Below are 19,202 nucleotides of genomic sequence, written 5' to 3'. Positions count from 1 at the left end.
TCCATGTCCTCGATTTCCTTGGCATGAGACAACAAACCTCGGGTATTTACCCCAGACAACAACGCCGCTTCATTTTGGGGCCCTGTCCAGGATTGGAAAGTGCATTCATCGGAAAGAATGTTGCTGAAGATGCAACATCCAAATGGTGCTACAGATGGAGCCACGCATGGACACACCTTTCTTCCGAGGACCCTTAAATCAACCCCAGGAGAAGCCTTAACTGCTGTTCCCCTGATGACACCCCTCTTCAGCAGGAAGTAGCCAGAGTCATCATCCAATACCCTCTTAACAGCAGTGAGTTACTACTCCTTATAGGGGAAATGATACCAGAGCTAGAAAGAAATTATTTAGGCAGATAGTGAGGGTAAGAGACTCATTGGTAAGGTTTCCTTTTAATAAAAAGCAACCCCCAAATCATTTCTAACAAAGAAGCACCCTGAAAAAAATCAAGCTGCAAGCATAGATAAGCAAGCTGGAAGCTTGCATGGGTACATGCCAGCAGCTGTGCCAGTAGGAAAAGGCTATCGGCGGGCCAGGCATGTTCAACATGGAGGCTCCTCTTCCCTTTTGTCACATGTGCAGTAAAAAGGCAGGCAACATGGCACTAGCCAGGTAGAGACCCCATCAGCATAATAAAAGATTAGGGTGGGATGGCCAGCTTCTTCATGCAAACAGCACACCTGGTCCTATCAATCTCTCAGACCCGATGTAAATCAGACACCACCTCCTCAAGCTAGCCTATAAAACCCTATGCATTTCATCACGAAACCGGAAGACCCACTCAGGAACCCCTCTCTCTGCAAAAGAGCTTTTCTCTTTTCTCTCAACTATTAAACCTCTGCTCTTAAACTCAAAAAAAAAAAAGATTTTCAAAGGACTTCTACTTTTAGGAAGATGATTTACCAGTGATCCCTGAGGATATTATAGTCTGCTCATTTCTTCTCTAAATTGGTACTTCATTCCTTGGTTATCATTTTTCTATACTAGTAATAAAAAATCGTGTTTCTGAAGCCCAGGAGGAGCCCCAGAAGTGTCCACCCAGCTCTGGCCTCCTCCCATCTCTCCTCCCCATGCTTCCCCAAATGCACTCTTCCCTCAACCATCTTTTCACCCACTCACACCCACACTTTCTCAGCAGCTGCACACACCTCCTGGGGTGATGCGACCCTATCACACCACAAGCACAACAGATGTGCCGCTCCCCAGCACAACCATGTTCACTGCTTCCTTCCTCAGCCTGCCCTGTGAGAGCAAGAGCAGACAGAGCAGGGCTCAGTGAAGTGAAAGGGACTGGCGGCAGCCCCGACACTTTAGACACAAATCTCGCCTGTGAAAGTGCTTCTTAAAACAAATCACATCAAAGGTAAGAAAACCACCACCAGCAAGTCAGATGAGCAGTTATGTTCCAAATGTGATGGGTTTATTTTATTTTACTCTGATGCAAAACCAAAGATTCCACTATAGCACAGAGACCAATATATTACAAGGTCATGAAAAAATGGTGTGGGACATGCAGGACGTGATGTACAAACTGGAGGGTCAGATCGTCTCCTCTAACATGACACTACACTGTCGCTGAGGAACACATTTAATAACACTGCAGAACTGAACTGAAACATGGCACAAACATGACAACTTCCAGGCATGCCTTCAAGCGCCTCCCTCAGGAGGGATTCGCAACCCCTAGACTTCAGTGTGGGGAGGATTACAATTCTTTGGAAGAATAAAAAGTTCACACTTTTGAAATTTCACAGAAGAATTTTAAGGCCAAAACACAGTGGGTTCATTTCTCTTCACTTCCAGGGACAAATCTGATGCTTTCCTCAAACCACATTAAGCTTCCAGTTCAAATCCCAAGCCAACCTTGTGACCTCCTGCACTGAAGTTCTTCCCATCGATTAAAGCTGATAAAGTCAATTTGACTCCTAGGAAGAAGAAAACACCACAATCACTTGTAACAAGTAACAATTAGATCTGAACTTTCTAGAAACAACAGATGGAATCAATGGTGTGGATTGTAGCTGGGTATAAGAGCTATAAGCAAACAGCTATTACTCAATCGGTTATTTATAACCATCTGATGTGTAATGAGGAACGCATGATCATGGCAAACTTTCTCTGAAGTTCAGGGTTAAGGGCAATGAGTGATCAACCACACTCAAAAGGCCAGAGTGACCACATTATAGTCAGAAATACATACTTTTTTAATGAAAAAGTATTTGATCTGTTTTGTTTTCTGTCTGAACAACCAAATGTTACAAAATGGTCCGAATCAACTTACAGTGACTATAGGTTGTTCTGCAGGATATTTTCATTTTTTTCTCTATCACTTTCCACCCCAGACCCTCTGTTACTAATTCCTTTACTTACCTGGTCGAAGGGTCTGAGTATAACCCAGTCCAATCAGGCTGGCATTATTTACTTTAGCCTAAGATTAAGAGATAGAATAGTAACATAAAACAGTGAATTACAGATCAGTCCAATACAACTATCACTTTGTGCATCAGGTTTCCAACGCTAAAAGCACCCTAGGGCCAATCTGGAATTACTGATTTTTTTTTTTTTTTTTTTTTTTTTTGAGATGAAGTTTCGTTCTCGTTACCCAGGCTGGAGTGCAATGGCACGATCTCAGCTCACTGCAACCTCCGCCTCCCGGGTCCAAGCCATTCTCCTGCCTCAGCCTCCCAAGTAGCTGGGATTACGGGCATGCATCCCCATGCCCAGCTAATTTTGTATTTTTAGTAGAGATGGGGTTTCACCATATTGGCCAGGTTGGTCTCAAACTCCTGACCTCAGGTGATCCCCCGCCTCAGCCTCCCAAAGTGCTGGGATTACAGGCGTGAGCCATCGCGCACGGCCAGAATTACTGATCTTTTAAGTCAGCAGGACTTGTATGGGTGGGACGTACCTTAAGAATGCATGCTTCAAGGCCTCCAGCAAAATTTTTAAACACTACACAACCAAACACCCTGAATTCCCTGAGATACCAGCTGACAATCTCTCACAGTGGTTACAGCATGAACTCGGGTGACAGAAAAACAGATCTAGGTTCAAACTGTGGCACTGCCAGTTACTACGTGACCTTGGGCAAGTTAGCTGACCTTTCTAAGGCTCAGTTTTCTCATCGGTATAATAGGGATGAGGATAACACTACTCGCCACATGGAGTGGTTGTGAGGGTTAAATGACATAATATACGTAAAGCCTTTAGCACAGTACATGAAATTTAAGAGCTCAGTGTTATTTTTAATAAGAGTTACTATAGCAACAGAAATAGTCATCTAATCTCATGAATTTCCAAATAAGAAAATTCTAAGGCCAAAGTGATAAAATGACTTGAGAAGGTCAGACAACAAATATACAGGAAGAGCTAGGCACAGAAGAACCCCTATGTCCTGACTTCAAGCATAATTTTTTTTTTTTTTTTTTTTGAGATAGACTCTCACTCTGTCACCCAGGCTGGAGAGCAATGGTGTGATCTTGGCTCACTGCAATCTTTGCAACTGCCGGGTTCAAGCAATTCTCCTGCCTCAGCCTCCCTAGTAGCTGGGACTACAGGTGTCCCCTACCACGCCCACCTAATTTTTGTATTTTTAGTAAAGATAGGGTTTCACCATGTTGGCCAGGCTGGTCTCGAACTCCTGAGCTTAGGTGATCCACACACCTCGGCCTCCCAAAGTGCTAGAATTACAGGCGTGCGCCACTGTGCCTGGCCATATTATATTCTTTTCACTACACAATGAGCTGGCTTATTAACATTAATAAAGAACAAGCAAGCTACACTCATATCACAACATTCACTGAAAAGTTAGACACAAACATAAGAGCAGATCCAATCTGGCAGCACATTCTTACAGAGAGAGAAGTTCTACAATCCAGCTTGTACTTAGCAGCAATGCCAAAACGGGTGTTGTTACTCCCAGCCGTCCAAGCAAGGTTTATGGATGTTTCAATCTTCTCATTAACCTTCTGGTAGATAGAACCTCCAAACTCAGTGCCATCGTTCCTGTTTTCATAGATAAGAAAACGTCATAAATATCTAGTTTGTACCATTGTTATTATGGTATGAAAACAAATTCTAAGACTATCTAAACAAGGATCCCATTTTGTAACTATAGATTTCAGCAAATTTCTAGCATAAATGACTACTAAACAAAACACAGAACTAAATCCAGCTATGCCAGTAATGACTGCTTAATTAAAATGTAACACTTGATCCATTTACTTGGCTCCTCCACATGATGTGAGTTTCTTAAGACAATTCAATTAAGCACAAAGGCAGACACCTCAGGTAAGTATAATCTATAGGTCTCTGAGAAGTTCATAGAACTTAGAAACTTCAAAGTAGAGTTCAATAAAGATTCTGCAAAAAAAATAAAAAGGTAGAGGTACAGGAATAAAACCAATTCTGGATTTCCTTTGAAACACAATCCTACAGTTACAAAGCACCCTCCTACAATACCTAGGGTGCACTGCTCCAGCAAACCACCTTAGTTATTGCTTCCAAGCATGCCAGAGATGAGTCCTTGGGTTTTCACGGTTTTCCTGGTAATACTGTTTCATCAATTTCAGTAACTGTCTGTCTGTGCCACTGCTTGCCTTTGTTTTAGCCATCATTAAGTGAATTAGAGCATCTAGCAGAGAGGAATCTGCGACAGTTTAAAAACACAGTTTGCCCTTTGCTTCTTCTTCCTGGTACAGGAGCAGTGTCCAGTAGGCCCAACATAAAATACTATGTAAAAGTTCCGATTCATCCCGCCAACATGGTTCGGCCTGCATAGCTGAATCCCAGGACTCTTTCAGAGCACCTGTTACTTCTGAATGCATTAGCGGTACCTGGGTTCCAACCAAGAATACCTGAAACCTCCACAGAATTACTGGGATGTCCCAGGATGCTCAAATCAATTTGGTGGTTGTTGTTGGTGACCCAAACAGACCTGCTTCCACATACTGTCAAGATAAGAGGGGAGCAGAGGAAGCAGTAACATCTCCAAAGGGTCATCTTACCATGAGGTAAGCCATGCTCTGGGCTCCCTCTATCCCAGTGGTTCTTCTACAGAGGCTAGAGCTTCCTGAAGTTTGGGGTGCAGGCTGAGGGGCCAGTGACCACCAGCAGCACAGCCTGCACACCACCTGCACCAGCCTCCTGGCAAGGTTTTGCTATGAGGATAGCACCGCAAGGATGGATATTCACCAAGACATGCTAAATCTAAGCACCATCACCTCTCAGTATGCTAATGGCAACAATCTTTTGGGCAACTGCAGTGACACTAAGGAATAAATTATAAACACTCACACATGTGTGTGCAGCTGGAAGTCCGCAGCCTTGTAACCCAGGGCGAAATTATTCTGTGACAGTTTGGATTTGGCTGTGTCAAAACTCATCTGATAGCCAGCAAGCCACCCTTCGAAGGCCAACACAGCCCAGCCATAGATGGTTGGTCCAGAAAAATCTATATCAACATTACTGCCAACACTAAAACAATCCCGTTTATAGGAAGCCTTCAATTTCCCACTCTTCTTTCTGCAACAAACCAACAAACAAAAATGATGAAAACAACATGAGATTTTACTATTGTCTAAGAATTTTTGGAGTAAGATCCTCTCTCTCATCTTCCAATGTAAATATTATTTTGCTACATGCCACATATATATTAAAAACATTTCAAATGACCTAGTTCTACAAATATAATTTTGTTAGGATTAGACCTATTACTCATTATAAGTTCAAATGACAGGATACTTCATGACTTATTTCGTAAAGGCATGAACAAAGGTACAAGAATGAGTAAGAGGCTGGGCGCAGTGGCTCCCATCTGTAATCCCAGCACTTTGGGAGGTCGAGGTGGGCAGATGACGAGGTCAGATTGAGACCATTCTGGCCAACATGGTGAAACCCCGTCTCTACTAAAAATACAAAAATTAGCTGGGTGTGGTGGCACACGCCTGTAGTGCCAGTTACTCAGGAGGCTGAGGGAGGCAGGAGAACCGCTTGAACCTGGAAGGCAGAGGTTGCAGTGAGCCAGGATCATGCCACTGTACTCCAGCCTGGTGACAGAGCAACACTCCATCTCAAAAAAAAAAAAAAAAAAAAAAAAAAAAGAACGAATGAGACACTTCACTGCCAAATTAATAATCTGAAGATGTACATATACAGACGTATGAGAAGCCAAATCTCTGTAAATGTTTCCAAATGCCAAATGCCACAAAGAGTTAACCCCCAATACACATTATTAACGTATCATGGACAGAAGTGTGCTTTTATGAAGGATGATATCAAAAAAATGAAATTAGGCCGGGCACGGTGGCTCACACCTGTATTCCCAGCACTTTGGGAGGCTGAGATGGGTGGATCACAAGGTCAAGAGATCGAGACCATCCTGGCCAACATGGTAAAACTCCGTCTCTACTAAAAATACAAAAATTAGCTGGGTGTGGTGGTGCGTGCCTGTAGTCCCAGCTACTTGGGAGGCTGAGGCAGGAGAATTGCTTGAACCCAGGAGGCAGAGGTTGCAGTGAGCTGAGACAGCGCCACTGCACTCCAGCTGGGGCGACACAGCAAGACTCCATCTCAAAAAAAGAGAAAAAAGAAAATAATATTTGTCCGAAAGATAACTGAGGTGTGTGACAGAAAGAACACACCTGTTGTTACGGCTGAGACAAATGTCACTTTGCATTCACCTAGCACCTCCATCCTTCAGATAGCATAGACCCACATTAGGCAGATAGGAAATGACACAATCCCCCTTTTTTCACATGAGGAAATTGAGGCCAAGACGTTGGGGGATTTACAGAGGCTAAGAAATCAAGTAGGCAGCAGAACTAATCATTATAGCATTTGAGAGCCAGGAGATCACCCTCTTAAGAAATTAACTTTTCAGCACCATAAGATAGAGTGAGGAAAAAAAAAAAGGAATTAACTTTTTTTTTTTTTTTTTTTTTTTGAGATGGAGTCTTGCTCTGTCACCCAGGCTGGAGTATAGTGGCGCGATCTCAGCTCACTGCAAGCTCCGCCTCTCGGGTTCACACCATTCTCCTGCCTCAGCCTCCTGAGTAGCTGGGACTACAGATGCCCACCACCACTCCTGGCTAAGCTTTTGTATTTTTTAGTAGATATTTAGTTTCACCTTGATAGCCAGGATGGTCTCGATCTCTTGACCTCGTGATCCTCCCGTCTTGGCCTCCCAAAGTGCTGGGATTACAGGCGTGAGCCACCACGCCCAGCCAAAAGGAATTAACTTTTTCAGCAGAATACCACGTCCATCAAACTTCAGAATTGCTTAAGATTCATCTATGGTCTCAAGACTCTCCTAGCTCCTAAATTTTTTCTACTATGTGTCTCTCTGAAATAGATTTATACATTTTTGTTCATCTATTCAGTTTTCAAATTGTTCATCCTGCCTTGGCGGGGAGGGATCTTCCTTTATCTGTACTACATATACAAGGTCTCCAATATTCCTTATAGCAACCTTCTAAGTTCTTCCTGCCTCTGAACTTTGCACTGTATCTTCTTATTCTAAAGTTCTCTACCCCTTCAGCCTCCAAAAACATTTCAGGAAATAGGATTTGAACAATTACCCTGTGTTCGGTACAAATATGGTATCAAGAGTCAGTTTCAACCCTTCAGCCAACTGAAAAACAAAGATTTAAAATAAATAATTAGTAATTTTCAATCATTTATCCAACTGAAGAAACCAATTCTAAAGTCTCCTCTAAGTTCTTTAACAAAAAAAAGAAGTCATTCAAGAAAGCAAAATATTAAATTATGTAATAAGTGAGCTCTCCATCCTCCTGTCCCCTCACCCCAGCCTTCATCATGGTTCTCTCACCAAAAAATGGGGCAAATCCTATTTTAACAAGTTACATAAAATACAGTTCAAAACCAAACAGAATTCTCATACAACAAAATCATCTTGATACCTTCTTGAAAGAGTGGCAATGAGATAACCTGACATTTAACAAGCAAGCTAAGTCATTTTGCTCAGTTTTGCATGTACATTATCTATACATGGCATCTATATCAAAAACAGTGCCCTGTACAGAGTAGGCACTTGACAAATATCTAATAGATTTTCTCCTTGAAAACATGAGAACATTTTAGAAGAATTTTTCTGTCAAGCCAATTTTACAACAATTACAAAACTAAACCAAATTTCCGCAAATAGTTTGTTCTACCCAGGAGAAGCTCAGCTGTGTAACACAGAACCAGTCAGAACAAAGATGTAATGTAATAATCAGAGTAGTCACAAACAAAGCCTTATTTTCTAGAAACATAAGACATCAAAAAAGGCCACATGCAGAGAAAAAATATGGCTACTAGATAGGTTGCAAGATCTCTTTTGATTATATTTGAGCTATGTTCATCATTCAGTCTACAAGATAAATTGAACCTATGAATAACTTCTAATGCTTTCTCTTACCTTATTCTCCCAAGAGATTTCTGTCCCTAGAGTATTGTCCGTGTTCCATTTTTGGGTGAAGGTAAGTCCATAGTTACAGACCTTATATTTGGTTTCTAGGTTGCCTGATGCTTTCCCTGTATCAGTGTAAGCATGACCAGAAGTAGAAAATTCCTGGTAAGCAAGAAAAAATAATTACTTTAAAATTAGCTCATCAAATAGAAAATACTCACTTTGGAAGGCAGTGTTCAATGCATCAGAAACAATACCATTTACTGTTTGCCACAGCCCTACTCTAGAGCAACTTCTTTCCTCCTTTCCCCTTGCTTTTCCAGTCCCTAAATACTTTAACCAGTTCCGCCAGGCGCAGTGGCTCACGCCTGTAATCCCAGCATGTTAGGAGGCCAAGGCAAGTGGATCCCTTGAGTCCAGGAGCTCGAGATCAGCCTGTGCAACATGGCGAAACCCCATCTCTACAAAAGATACAAAAAATTAGCCAGGCATGATGGCACATGACTATAGTCCCAGCCTGAGTCCAGGAGGCAGAGGTTGCAGTGAGCCGAGATCATGCCACTTCACCCTAGCCTGGGAAACAGAGTGAGACCTGTCTCAATACCAGTTTCAGATCTTTCCATTATTCTACTTCTCTTACTGATATTTCTTTTTCCATATACTCTCTTACTAAATGGAAATCCTAAATTCTCTCCTTTAAAACAGAGGTATCTTTACTGAAAACAAATGCCTTTACTAAAAAGACCAAAAATATTGCATCTTAAACATTTTACTTTCATGACCTAAAAAAAGATTATCGGTTCTCTGCTATATGTTTCAAACTATCAGTTAATTTCAAGGTCCTTAAAAATTCCAAAATACTGCCCTCTTCCTTTTTAATAGGGTCAACACTTTACTACTTCCTTTAAAAAAATATGTATTATTTTATTGTGGTAAATACATTTAACATAAATTTTACCATTTTAATAATGTTTTAAGCGTACAGTGAAGTGGCATTAAGTACAGTCACACTGCTGTGAAAACTTTAACGCTTTTGTGTGCAAAACCGCAAAACTTCTGCTTAGACAATTTCAATATTTGAAAGTACTACCCATTTTTCAAAATAAAGTGGAATGCTATAATTTATCCTTCTTTCCCCCTTTCTATCCTGTCTACCTTTAAGAGTGCTTTCTATCAAACAGTTACTATGAATGATTTAAAATACATCCTTTGCCCTAGTTCAGTGTCCTTTAAGTCATATGACAATAAGCAATTAGAAATAGACCTCCTTCTGCAGAAAGCAGTCAGCACCTGTCACTGACAATCTATGAACTGTCAAGAAAAAACATTCTGATTGGTCCTGTTTTAGGGAGCATTTCTGAAATCCTGCCAACAGTAATGAGATGCTGCCAACCCTGACCAGTCTTTTTCACTGCCTGCAACATGAATCCTCTCCTTAACAAATACCCTGCCCCCTACCTCTAGCTCTACAGGCAGATGAGACAACTGGGAAGCTATGATCTGTTTATCAACACCACACAGAATGGTTTCAAAGACAGTATCATGCTGCACATTTAGGGGAAGGCCTTAGTAAGAAAATGATAACGTGTTAATCATGTTTACCTGTTCACATAATTATTTTAATGTGACAATCATTTTTCTTTTAGTAGATCCAACTATCTAGTGTTTTATTTTTTACATTTACTTTTCACAAACTTGACAAGTATAACAAATGCAAATCTTAATTTTGGTGTTAGAAAAACCTTATGGACAAAATTAAGGTAGAGGGGTAGTCTACATTTCTCCCTTGTCAGCATCAATTCTTAGTTTGAAGGTCTGTCACAAATCTAAAATGCCACAGGTACAAATCTCAAAAACAAAGGCTAGAATTGTTCTAAGTTGAGTTCCAGGCTCATGATTCACAATTCAGTTTGTGGCCAATTTCATAATTTGTTCAAACAAGTGCAAAACACATTTGTAACATGCATATAACATGCATATAGCTCTACATTAAATGCTTAGTAAGCAACAAAACAAAAATGTTACTGTGAAGTAGATGGCATATGAGAAAAATATCAAGACACAATCTAAGAAATTTGGAACAATGATTGAAATTTATCCTAAATCAATACCAGAAACCAAAAGCAGCCATAAAAACAAGCATACAAATAAGCTTTTTTTTCTTACCATCTGAATGAATATTACCACACAACAGCAGCATGAAAGGGAGATAAAATTTTAGTTGATAATTTTTGCAACACAAACCTAACGAGCAAATTCTGGAACCTACACAAAGTGAGTATGATTCTTCTATTTTAACAGAACTATATACACAGCGTGCCCATCTTAGTAAGGTAGGTGCATATATATTTATTTACTCTAGAGAACCCCAGGGAAAGAATGATGGTCACGAACCATAATTATATGCAGTATCATTAGAATTCCACATGCCTTTGTCCTTCTAATTATACATCCAGAAATAAAATCTGCATGGGTTTGAATGGATAAATACCAAAAACAATGCAGCCAATGAGAAGAAATCAGAGTAAGATGAATCAAAACTTAACCTACTAGCTGAAATTTACTGAATAAAACCAATTTTGTTTGTTTGTTTGTTTTGGAGACGGAGTCTCGCGTTGTCGCCCAGGCTAGAGTGCAGTGGCGCGATCTCTGCTCACTGCAAGCTCCATCTCCCGGGTTCACGCCATTCTCCTGCCTCAGCCTCCCAAGTAGTCGGGACTATAGGTGCCCACCACTACATCTGGCTAATTTTTTGTATTTTTAGTAGAGACAGCATTTCACCATGTTAGGCAGGATGGTCTCGATCTCCTGACCTCGTGATTCGCCCACCATGCCCGGCCCCTTTTTTTTTTTTTTTTTTTAAGACGAAGTCTCACTCTGTCACCCAGGCTGGAGTGCAATGGCTTGGTCTCGGCTCACTGCAACCTCCGCCTCCTAGGTTCAAACGATTCTCCCGCCTCAGCCTCCCGAGTAGCTGGGACTATGCACATGCCACCACACCCAGCTAATTTTTGTATTTTTAGTAGAGACGGGGTTTTGCTATGTTGGCCAGGCTGGTCTCGAACTCCTAATCTCGTGACCCGCCCACCTTGGCCTCCCAAAGTGCTGGGATTACAGGTGTGAGCCACCACGCCCAGTCAAAAGCTATTGTTAATGATACTTTGAAAATATGCCAACATAGCCTTTACTATAGTCTTTACTTCCAATAAAAAAATACTTTATAAACATCAGTTAAAAACTGTAGAATAATGTACATGCATACATGCAGAAATACATTTTATATATTTTGTTTCTACTAATCATAAAGGGGCAAAGTGAAGTTAATTTGTTTTTGTAAAAGCTTAATAAAATTTCCATGAATCCATTATCATAGAAGTAAGGTTTTTGGTGCCCATATACATATTCATGAAAGTATATATTTTTTGACATTTCTTGACCCATGTCAAAAAATATATATTCTACATTTTCTGAGTGAAAGCTGTAGTATACTCTGAGAAACACAAAAGGTCTCTTCAAGAATTCAACTTGGTTGTTTATTTTAATTGGCTAAGAATGCTGTTTGGAATCTGAGAGGACAAAGCTGTGGGTAAGACAGCATGGTGCTGGTTCAAGTAACTAGACTGTCATGATTTTACACAGATTCCTTTAAGTTAATTATGTTACATCCATTAAAAATATATTAGATACTCACCACTCCACTACAAGACTTGGTTTTCAGGTCTATCTTGACCATGCCAAAGCCTATACACGCACACACAAAAACACAGTAATGTACAAAATGTGACATTCACTACAGTTTTTGCAACTCAGAAATTATGAAATAGCCTATAGTACCTTTCATATGAAAAATGCATTCATATGAAAAATTTCATTAGGTGAGAGTTCCTCAAGAAACTGAATTATAAACAAATAAATTCAGTATAATTTTCAAGCCCTTAAAATGAATAAAGATATACTTTTAAAATGTAAGTTAAAGAAAAAAATAAATGAAAGGAATATGCACTATTCCAAGACTCAAAATTGCTGAAAATAGTGTGCTGCTGTATATATTGCTCAAAATATACAGCTAACATTACTAGTTAATAAGAAAAAATCAAATATGTACAGCACAAAAATTTAGGTTAAATTTTAAAACCTAAAAAATAATATTTAGGATCACAATACACATTACTTCAAATAAGTCAAAAGTTATGTTGTCACTTTCATAAAAACAATGCCATTGTTCGGAGGAAGGAAAAGTATTACCCCTACTTTAATTGTCCCCAGGGCTAGACAAAGAAGACATAAATGTTATATATATTATTCTACATTACACGTAACATTAAATATGGACATATATATGCATCTGTATATGTATATAATTGCTTTTAATGCTTGAAAGGGGTTCTACCTCTAAAGAATGAGGTCTAATAGCCTGTTAATAGTTATCCCCTTAAATCTTGTGAAGTGCATTAATGCTGACTTACCCTTATTTTACTAGCACAGTATTTACACACAGTAGGCATTCAACACTAACTTTTACCCCAAATTGTAAAGTTACAATAGCATACTTACCATATCCTTTGTTGAAGACATCCTTAGCAGCCTTTCCTAGGTCACAGTAAGTTGGTGTGTTACACATATCTTATAAAGAAAAACAGGGCAAAGGAATAAAAATAACCATTTAGTATTTATTCACCCACAGTTCTGCTGTTTCATCCTATGAGAAGAAGTATACAGTGTTCTCTTCCTTTGTATCATTGATGCTTTAACGCAATCAAAGGTATGAGATGGCAATCTGCTCCTTAAAAAATAGAGCTTTCCAGAATACTGAGAATAAAACAGTTTTCCCGTGAGATTCAGAGGTCATCTTTCTGATTGCATTTCAAAGAAAAGTAAGTTCTTACAGGATGAAAAAGATGCTATGTTAAACTGGACTTCTTTTAAAAATATATGCAAAATTTACCTTAGAAAAATCTCTCTCAGGCTCTTATGAAACCAAAGACCTGTATAAGACAACAATGGAAATTTTTGAAGAAACTGTTAAAAGATGCAATCAAAATCCTCAGGGTTAACATTTTTCTCCTCTGAAATTCAGTTCTTAAAATAAGAATTTACCATATGAATTGAAGTGTATTCATCTAGAATATATTTTCTCTCAAAGCTCTTAAAAGTGCCATAATTTTACCCATTAACCAGAAATATGATAGATTCTACCTGCAGCAACCTGCTTACCAAAAGTGTAGTAAACTCTGAAGTTAAAGCCTTCAAAAATCTCAGGTGCCTTGGGTTTTCATCTTGCCTACTAAAAATTTGCCCAGCTTTGCTACTGGTAACATGACCCTCACATCAAATTCTGAGAGCTATCAACACTGCTGAATATCTCATTCCTTTGCCCTCTTTGTATCACGGGAAATCTTCCTGCAGCAGGTTCTTCTGTATTCCTCTAGCAGACTCAAAAGCTATGTCTAAGCAGTAACAGAGCCACCTCTAGCAGTGCCATTAGCCCATAGTCAGAAAAATCCAGAGTATCAGCTAGCCCTTGCAATTGCTATGCCTGAATGATCTACATATTTAAGCTCGTATTTATTTATATATAGCCCAGCTCTTAATCTAGACTCTTGCTAAGCTTCTGCCTACCCCATCATACCAAACATATAGATATGATGCACTTAAATGGGAATGCATTTAAATTTTGTTCCTTAACATAAACCTATCAAATATGACAGACACTATGATATAAAGAGACTAGTATAAAAAACTAAAAAGGAAAAAAAATTAAAGAGCAAAGGGTACTATAAATATACTGACTCATTCCATAGTAAAACTTTGCTCTAAGCTACAAGGTTTCATAATTCACTTACGGAACGATTATTTTACAATTCAATCCTTTGTACTAAAGTGATCAATTCTAGCCTTTTTATATTATCCCAATTGCAATTTGATATTACTCTTTATGATTACAACGGATGTTGATATTTGTTGAAATTTTGCCAGAAGTCTGTAATTTGGGAGGTAAGTATAGAAATGCAGGCAGTATATATTGAAATAGAAATGTTAAAGCTTTACAGTCTGGTTTTTCATACTGCCGAGAAAAGATACACTTAAGTGTTTAGAAGCACCATATATACGTCTAGTACCAGATACTATGCAAAAGTCACGTAGCTGGTTTAGTTTACTAACTGACCTCAATTCTGCCTAGTTCAAGCTGACTTTTTCCGGCCTATGACTCTGATGGGAAATGCACTGCTAGTATGATCAAGCAAAAATCGAGAACAGAAACTTCATGTTCCTCGAGAGTAAAGCTACAACCACACGTCTCCACCAGCTCTACAGAATGCACCTGCCCATAGATGTGCACACTGCACAGAGGCTGCAGGAGACGCAGACGGGGAGAGGCGTTAGCCGGGTGCTACTGGTTTACAAAGCCACTAACTTGACAGCCAGTACAGAGCCCGTTTCGTTCCTCGCTTCTCCGTTTTGAATTGCACGCAGGGCACCCTCCGTCGGCCGTAAGGAGAGGAGGACTGGCCTGATGCTCCATAGCAATTCCGGAAGGCAGGGGCGGGAGGGGGACGGGTGTGGGGTTCGAGGATTCAACTTCCCTAGAACCGATCTCCTTTCTAGCTGACCCCTGGGAGGACAGTGCGGTCCACACGCCGGCGGGGGAGGTCGCGGCCCGCGCCCGGAGGCCACTTGCCCCGCCGTGCTGCGGCTTCATCGCCTGAGGTGGCCCGGGGTGGGTCCCGGCGGGAGCCAGCGGCCCCGGTCCGCCGCGCCCCGCCCGGCCCGCGCCCCAGTAGCCTGCTCCCTGCCCACAGAGCCTCCTTTAGGGCCGCCTCCCGCCTGGCACTCTGCTCGGCCGTGGCCCACCGCTCTCCGGGCCTGGAGCCCACGCGGCCTCGGTTCTCCTCACCTCCACCCCGAGGGCCTGTCTCCGCTCTGCCCGGGCAACGCTGAAGGTCTTCAAATCAACGCCGTCCGCGCCTGCGCGGCCTCGCACCCCCAGCTGCGCCTGCGCGCCGCGCCTCCACCAGCGCGCCAGTGCGCCGGCGTGTTGAGCCACGGTCGCGCGCTACGGAGCAAGGCGCGGAGACGAACAGCCGGGCAGAGCCAGCACCACCAACTGTCCGGCTCCGCGGCGCGCATGCGCAGGAGGGTCCGGTGTGCACAGTGGGGTTAACGGGAGGCGCAAGAGGCCGGGGACCGCACCTGTGCCCGCGAGGGGACTCATTCTCGCGAGAATGCGCGAGGTTGCTAGTTACTGTTGCCATGGGCGCGGCCGCGAAAAGGCGGCGGTGTGCCGGATCCCCGGTTGAGGCATGACGCAGGCCGGAGTGTAGTGGCACGATCTTGGCTCACTGGCGCCTCGACCTCCCGGGCTCAAGCCATTCTCCTGCCTCAGCCTCCTGAGTAGGAGGGTCCACAGGCGAGCGCCACTACTTCCGGCTAGTTTACTTTTTTTTTTTTTTTTTTTTTTTGTAAAGACGGGAATCTCCCTGTTTCTCAGGCTGGTCTCGAAGTCCACGGCATAAGTGATCCGCCCTCCTGCGCCTCGCAGAGTGCGGGGATCACAGGCCTGAGCCCACCCCAGCCCCTTATGGGAATTTCATTTCAGACTGACCAGGCTTCAAGAGTGTCACTCTTAGGTCATCTCTTAAGGATGAGAATACATAGGTCCCAAGGGAGTAAGTGATTGATTCAAGATCCCACAAGTAGTGATCAATCTCTCTGATGTGAAGGTAGCCTTTTCTCTTTAGTGAGTAATCTATGGGAGTGATACTTTGAAACCATATGAACATCCTCAACGGTCCATTGATCATTTCAGCCTGAATCAATTATTATTATGGTGGTTCAATTATTATTATGGAGTTTGAGACAAGCCTAGGCAATATGTTGAACCCCTAGAGAGATGATAATTCCAAGGGGAGAGGATGTGGAGGAGAAAAACTCTTCCGTAGAGGAGAAGACCAACTAATAAAGGTAGAATAGATGATAGATACAGAAAATCATCATCTTGGAACCACCATAATAATAATTGATTAGGCTGAAATGATCAATGGACCGTTGAGGATGTTCATATGGTTTCAAAGTATCACCCCCATAGATTACTCACTAAAGAGAAAAGGCTACCTTCACATCAGAGAGATTGATCAAACGGGGGATAGTAGGGACTGACATATGCCCCCGGTGTGAGGCACAGAGAGGGACACAGAGATAATATTCTTGTAAAAGTGTGTAATTTGCCTCTCTTCACGACGAAACAATCAGGCAAATCCAAACTGAGAGACCTGAAAGACAACTGCCAGTCTTCAAAAATGTCAGTTTCTTGAAAGATTAAGAAAAAGGCTAGTGAACTGCTCTAGATTAAAGGAAGCCAAACACGTGACACTAAAAGCAATGTGTGATCCTAAATTAGACCCTGAATAAAAACCAAACAAACAAAACCAGCTACTGAGTAGTTATTGGGACAATCGGGGAAATTTGAATAGAGAGTAGATTATCATTGCAACAATGTAAAATTTTCTGAGGGGGCCCTGGGTGCAGTGGCTCACGCCTGTAATCCTAGCATTCTGGGAGGTCGAGGGGGGTGGATCACTTGAGGTCAGGAGTTCCAGACCAGCCTAGCCAATATGGTGAAACTCCATCTCTAGTAAAAATACAGAAAATTAGCTGGGCATGGTGGTGGGTGCCTGTCATCCCAGCTACTGGGGAGGCTGAAGCAGGAGAATCACTTGAACCCAGGAGGTGGACGTTGCAGTGACCCAAGATTGTGCCATTGCACTCCAACCTGAGTGACAGGGTGAGACTCCTTCTAAAAAATAAAAAAATCCTAAAGTTAGTGTACCTTGGTTATGCAGAAATGGCCTTGATTTTAGGAGACGCATGCTGAAGTATTTAGAAGTGAAATAACATGTATCTGCAACTAACCCTCAAATGGTCCAGAAAATAGAAAAAACAAATATGAAAAAATGTTAACAATCGAGGTGGAACGTATGTGTGTTCATTGCACTATTCTTGAAAATTTCCACTGAGTTTTAAGTATTTTTGAAATAAAAGAAATAGGCCCGCACAAACTCTGTGATGCTCCACAGTACACAATACCAAGTTGCTGCTTGAATCAAATATCAGATTTGCCCTCTGTGTGAAAGGTATTTGAAGTTGATAAGAGATAAGACACATGTCCCCAAGAGACTCATAATGTAAGACTTGGACAAATATCTGCTGAATGAGGCCAAATGTGGTCAATGTCATAAGCAAAGTAGTATAACCTAGAAGCGGAAATAAAGTGAGCTTAGGAGTCCAAAGAGCTGAATTTGTGTCTCAGCTCTGCCAACTCTGTGGTCTTAGGCAAGCATTAACCTCTCTCTGCCTCAGTTTCCACATCTGTGAAATAGAACTAACTTAATATCTACTCAGAGGATTGTAGTGGATATTAAATAATGTATCCAGGCCGGGTGCCACGGCTCACTCCTGTAATCCTAGCAGTTTGGAAGACCGAGGCAGTGGATCGCTTGAGCCCAGGAGTTTGAGACAAGCCTAGGCAATATGTTGAACCCCATCTCTACAAAAAATACAAAAATTAACCGGGCACGGGTGGCCTGTGCCTGTAGTCCCAGCTACTTGGGAGGCTGAGCTGTGATGATCACTTGAGCCCAGGGAGGTCAAGGCTGCTGTGAGCTGTGATTGCACCACTGGCCGACAGAGGGAGGCACCATCTCCAAAAATAAATAATGTATCCACAGCACATAATTTACCTGGCATATGGAAAATGCTCATCAGTAAATAACATGTGAAAATAAAGGAGTTGGTTGGGCGCAGTGGCTCACGCCTGTAATCCCAGCACTTTGGGAGGCCAAGGTGGGCAGAACACGAGGCCAAGAGGTCGAGACCATTCTGGTCAACACGGTGAAACCCCATCTCTACTAAAAATACAAAAATTAGCTGGGCGTGGTGGCAGGCACCTGTAGTCCCAGCTGCGCGGGAGGCTGAGGCAGGAGAATCGCTTGAACCCGGGAGACAGTGGTTGCACTGAGCCAAGATCATGTCAGTGCACTGCAGCCTGACAACAGAGTGAGACTCCATCTCAAAAATTAATTAATTAATTAAATAAAAAAAGAAAAGAAAAGAAAGGAGTGTAGACCACATGCGGTGGTTCACACCTATAATCCTAGTGCTTTAGGAGGCTCAGGCGGGTGGATCACCTGAGATAAGTTCGAGACCAGCCTGGCCAATATGGTGAAAACCCATCTCTACTAAAAATACAAAAATTAGCTAGGTGTGGGGGCACATGCCTGTAGTCCCAGCTACTCAGGAGACTGAGGCAGGAGAATTGCTTGAACCTGGGAGGTGGAGGTTGCAGTGAGCTGAGATTGCCCCACTTCACTCTAGCCTGGGCTACAGAGCGAAACTCCCTCTCAAACAAAACAGAACAAAACAAAAAGAAGAAAGAAAAGAAAGGAGTTTAAAAGCTATACAGGCAAAACTAACATTTTTCATATACATATGAATATTAGAGCCACAACTTCAGCCTATGCTGTAAGGCCAGGAGTAGAAGTGTAGGCTGAGCAACATAGTGAGACCCCATCTCTAAAAACATCATTTTTAATTAACTGAGGGTTATGGTGGCCTTCTGTAGTCCTGACTACTGAGCAGGCAGAGGTGGGAGGATGGATGGCTTGAGCCTGGGAGGCTAAGGCTAGAGTGAACTATGATCATACACTGTACCCCAGCCTGAGTGACAGACCAAGACCCTTATCTGTTAAGAAAAAAGTTTTTAATGGAAATTTCACAACATTCTGTTATCTGAAGG

The 19,202-nt window shown here is 41.9% G+C and overlaps 1 protein-coding gene across 6 annotated transcripts; it reads right to left on the bottom strand.

Moving 5' to 3' along the window:
• Positions 1-1,393: 1,393 nt before the first annotated feature.
• On the bottom strand, positions 1,394-15,822 carry VDAC3 (voltage dependent anion channel 3). Of its 6 annotated transcripts, XM_003902699.4 has the most exons (11): positions 15,306-15,468; positions 13,356-13,395; positions 12,965-13,033; positions 12,102-12,151; positions 10,577-10,579; positions 8,420-8,572; positions 7,578-7,630; positions 5,296-5,523; positions 3,855-4,005; positions 2,371-2,428; positions 1,394-1,925 (listed from the first exon to the last, which is right to left on the bottom strand). In XM_003902699.4, exons 3-11 carry the CDS (start codon positions 13,029-13,031, stop codon positions 1,834-1,836), a joined length of 855 nt encoding a protein of 284 aa, XP_003902748.1. In that variant the 5' UTR covers positions 13,032-13,033; positions 13,356-13,395; positions 15,306-15,468; the 3' UTR covers positions 1,394-1,833. The 6 variants fall into 6 exon arrangements, with proteins under 6 accessions (XP_003902748.1, XP_003902747.1, XP_009211239.1 ...); XM_003902698.4 differs by lacking the exon at positions 10,577-10,579; XM_009212975.4 differs by lacking the exon at positions 13,356-13,395 and having other exon boundaries at positions 15,306-15,417.
• Positions 15,823-19,202: the final 3,380 nt, after the last annotated feature.

Source organism: Papio anubis, chromosome 8 (assembly GCF_008728515.1).
Source record: "Papio anubis isolate 15944 chromosome 8, Panubis1.0, whole genome shotgun sequence".
Taxonomy (NCBI): domain Eukaryota; kingdom Metazoa; phylum Chordata; class Mammalia; order Primates; family Cercopithecidae; genus Papio; species Papio anubis.
Note: the sequence above shows the minus strand (reverse complement) of the source record. Positions and strands in the feature narration are given on the sequence as shown.

Coding starts and splice junctions, on each gene's coding strand:
- VDAC3 (XM_003902699.4), bottom strand. CDS start 13,031: ATGTGTAACACACCAACTTACTGTGACCTAGGAAAGGCTGCTAAGGAT. Junction 12,152..12,964: donor TGTCTTCAACAAAGGATATG/GTAAGTATGCTA, acceptor GTGCGTGTATAG/GCTTTGGCATGGTCAAGATA. Junction 5,524..7,577: donor ATATTTGTACCGAACACAGG/GTAATTGTTCAA, acceptor GGTTTGTTGCAG/AAAGAAGAGTGGGAAATTGA.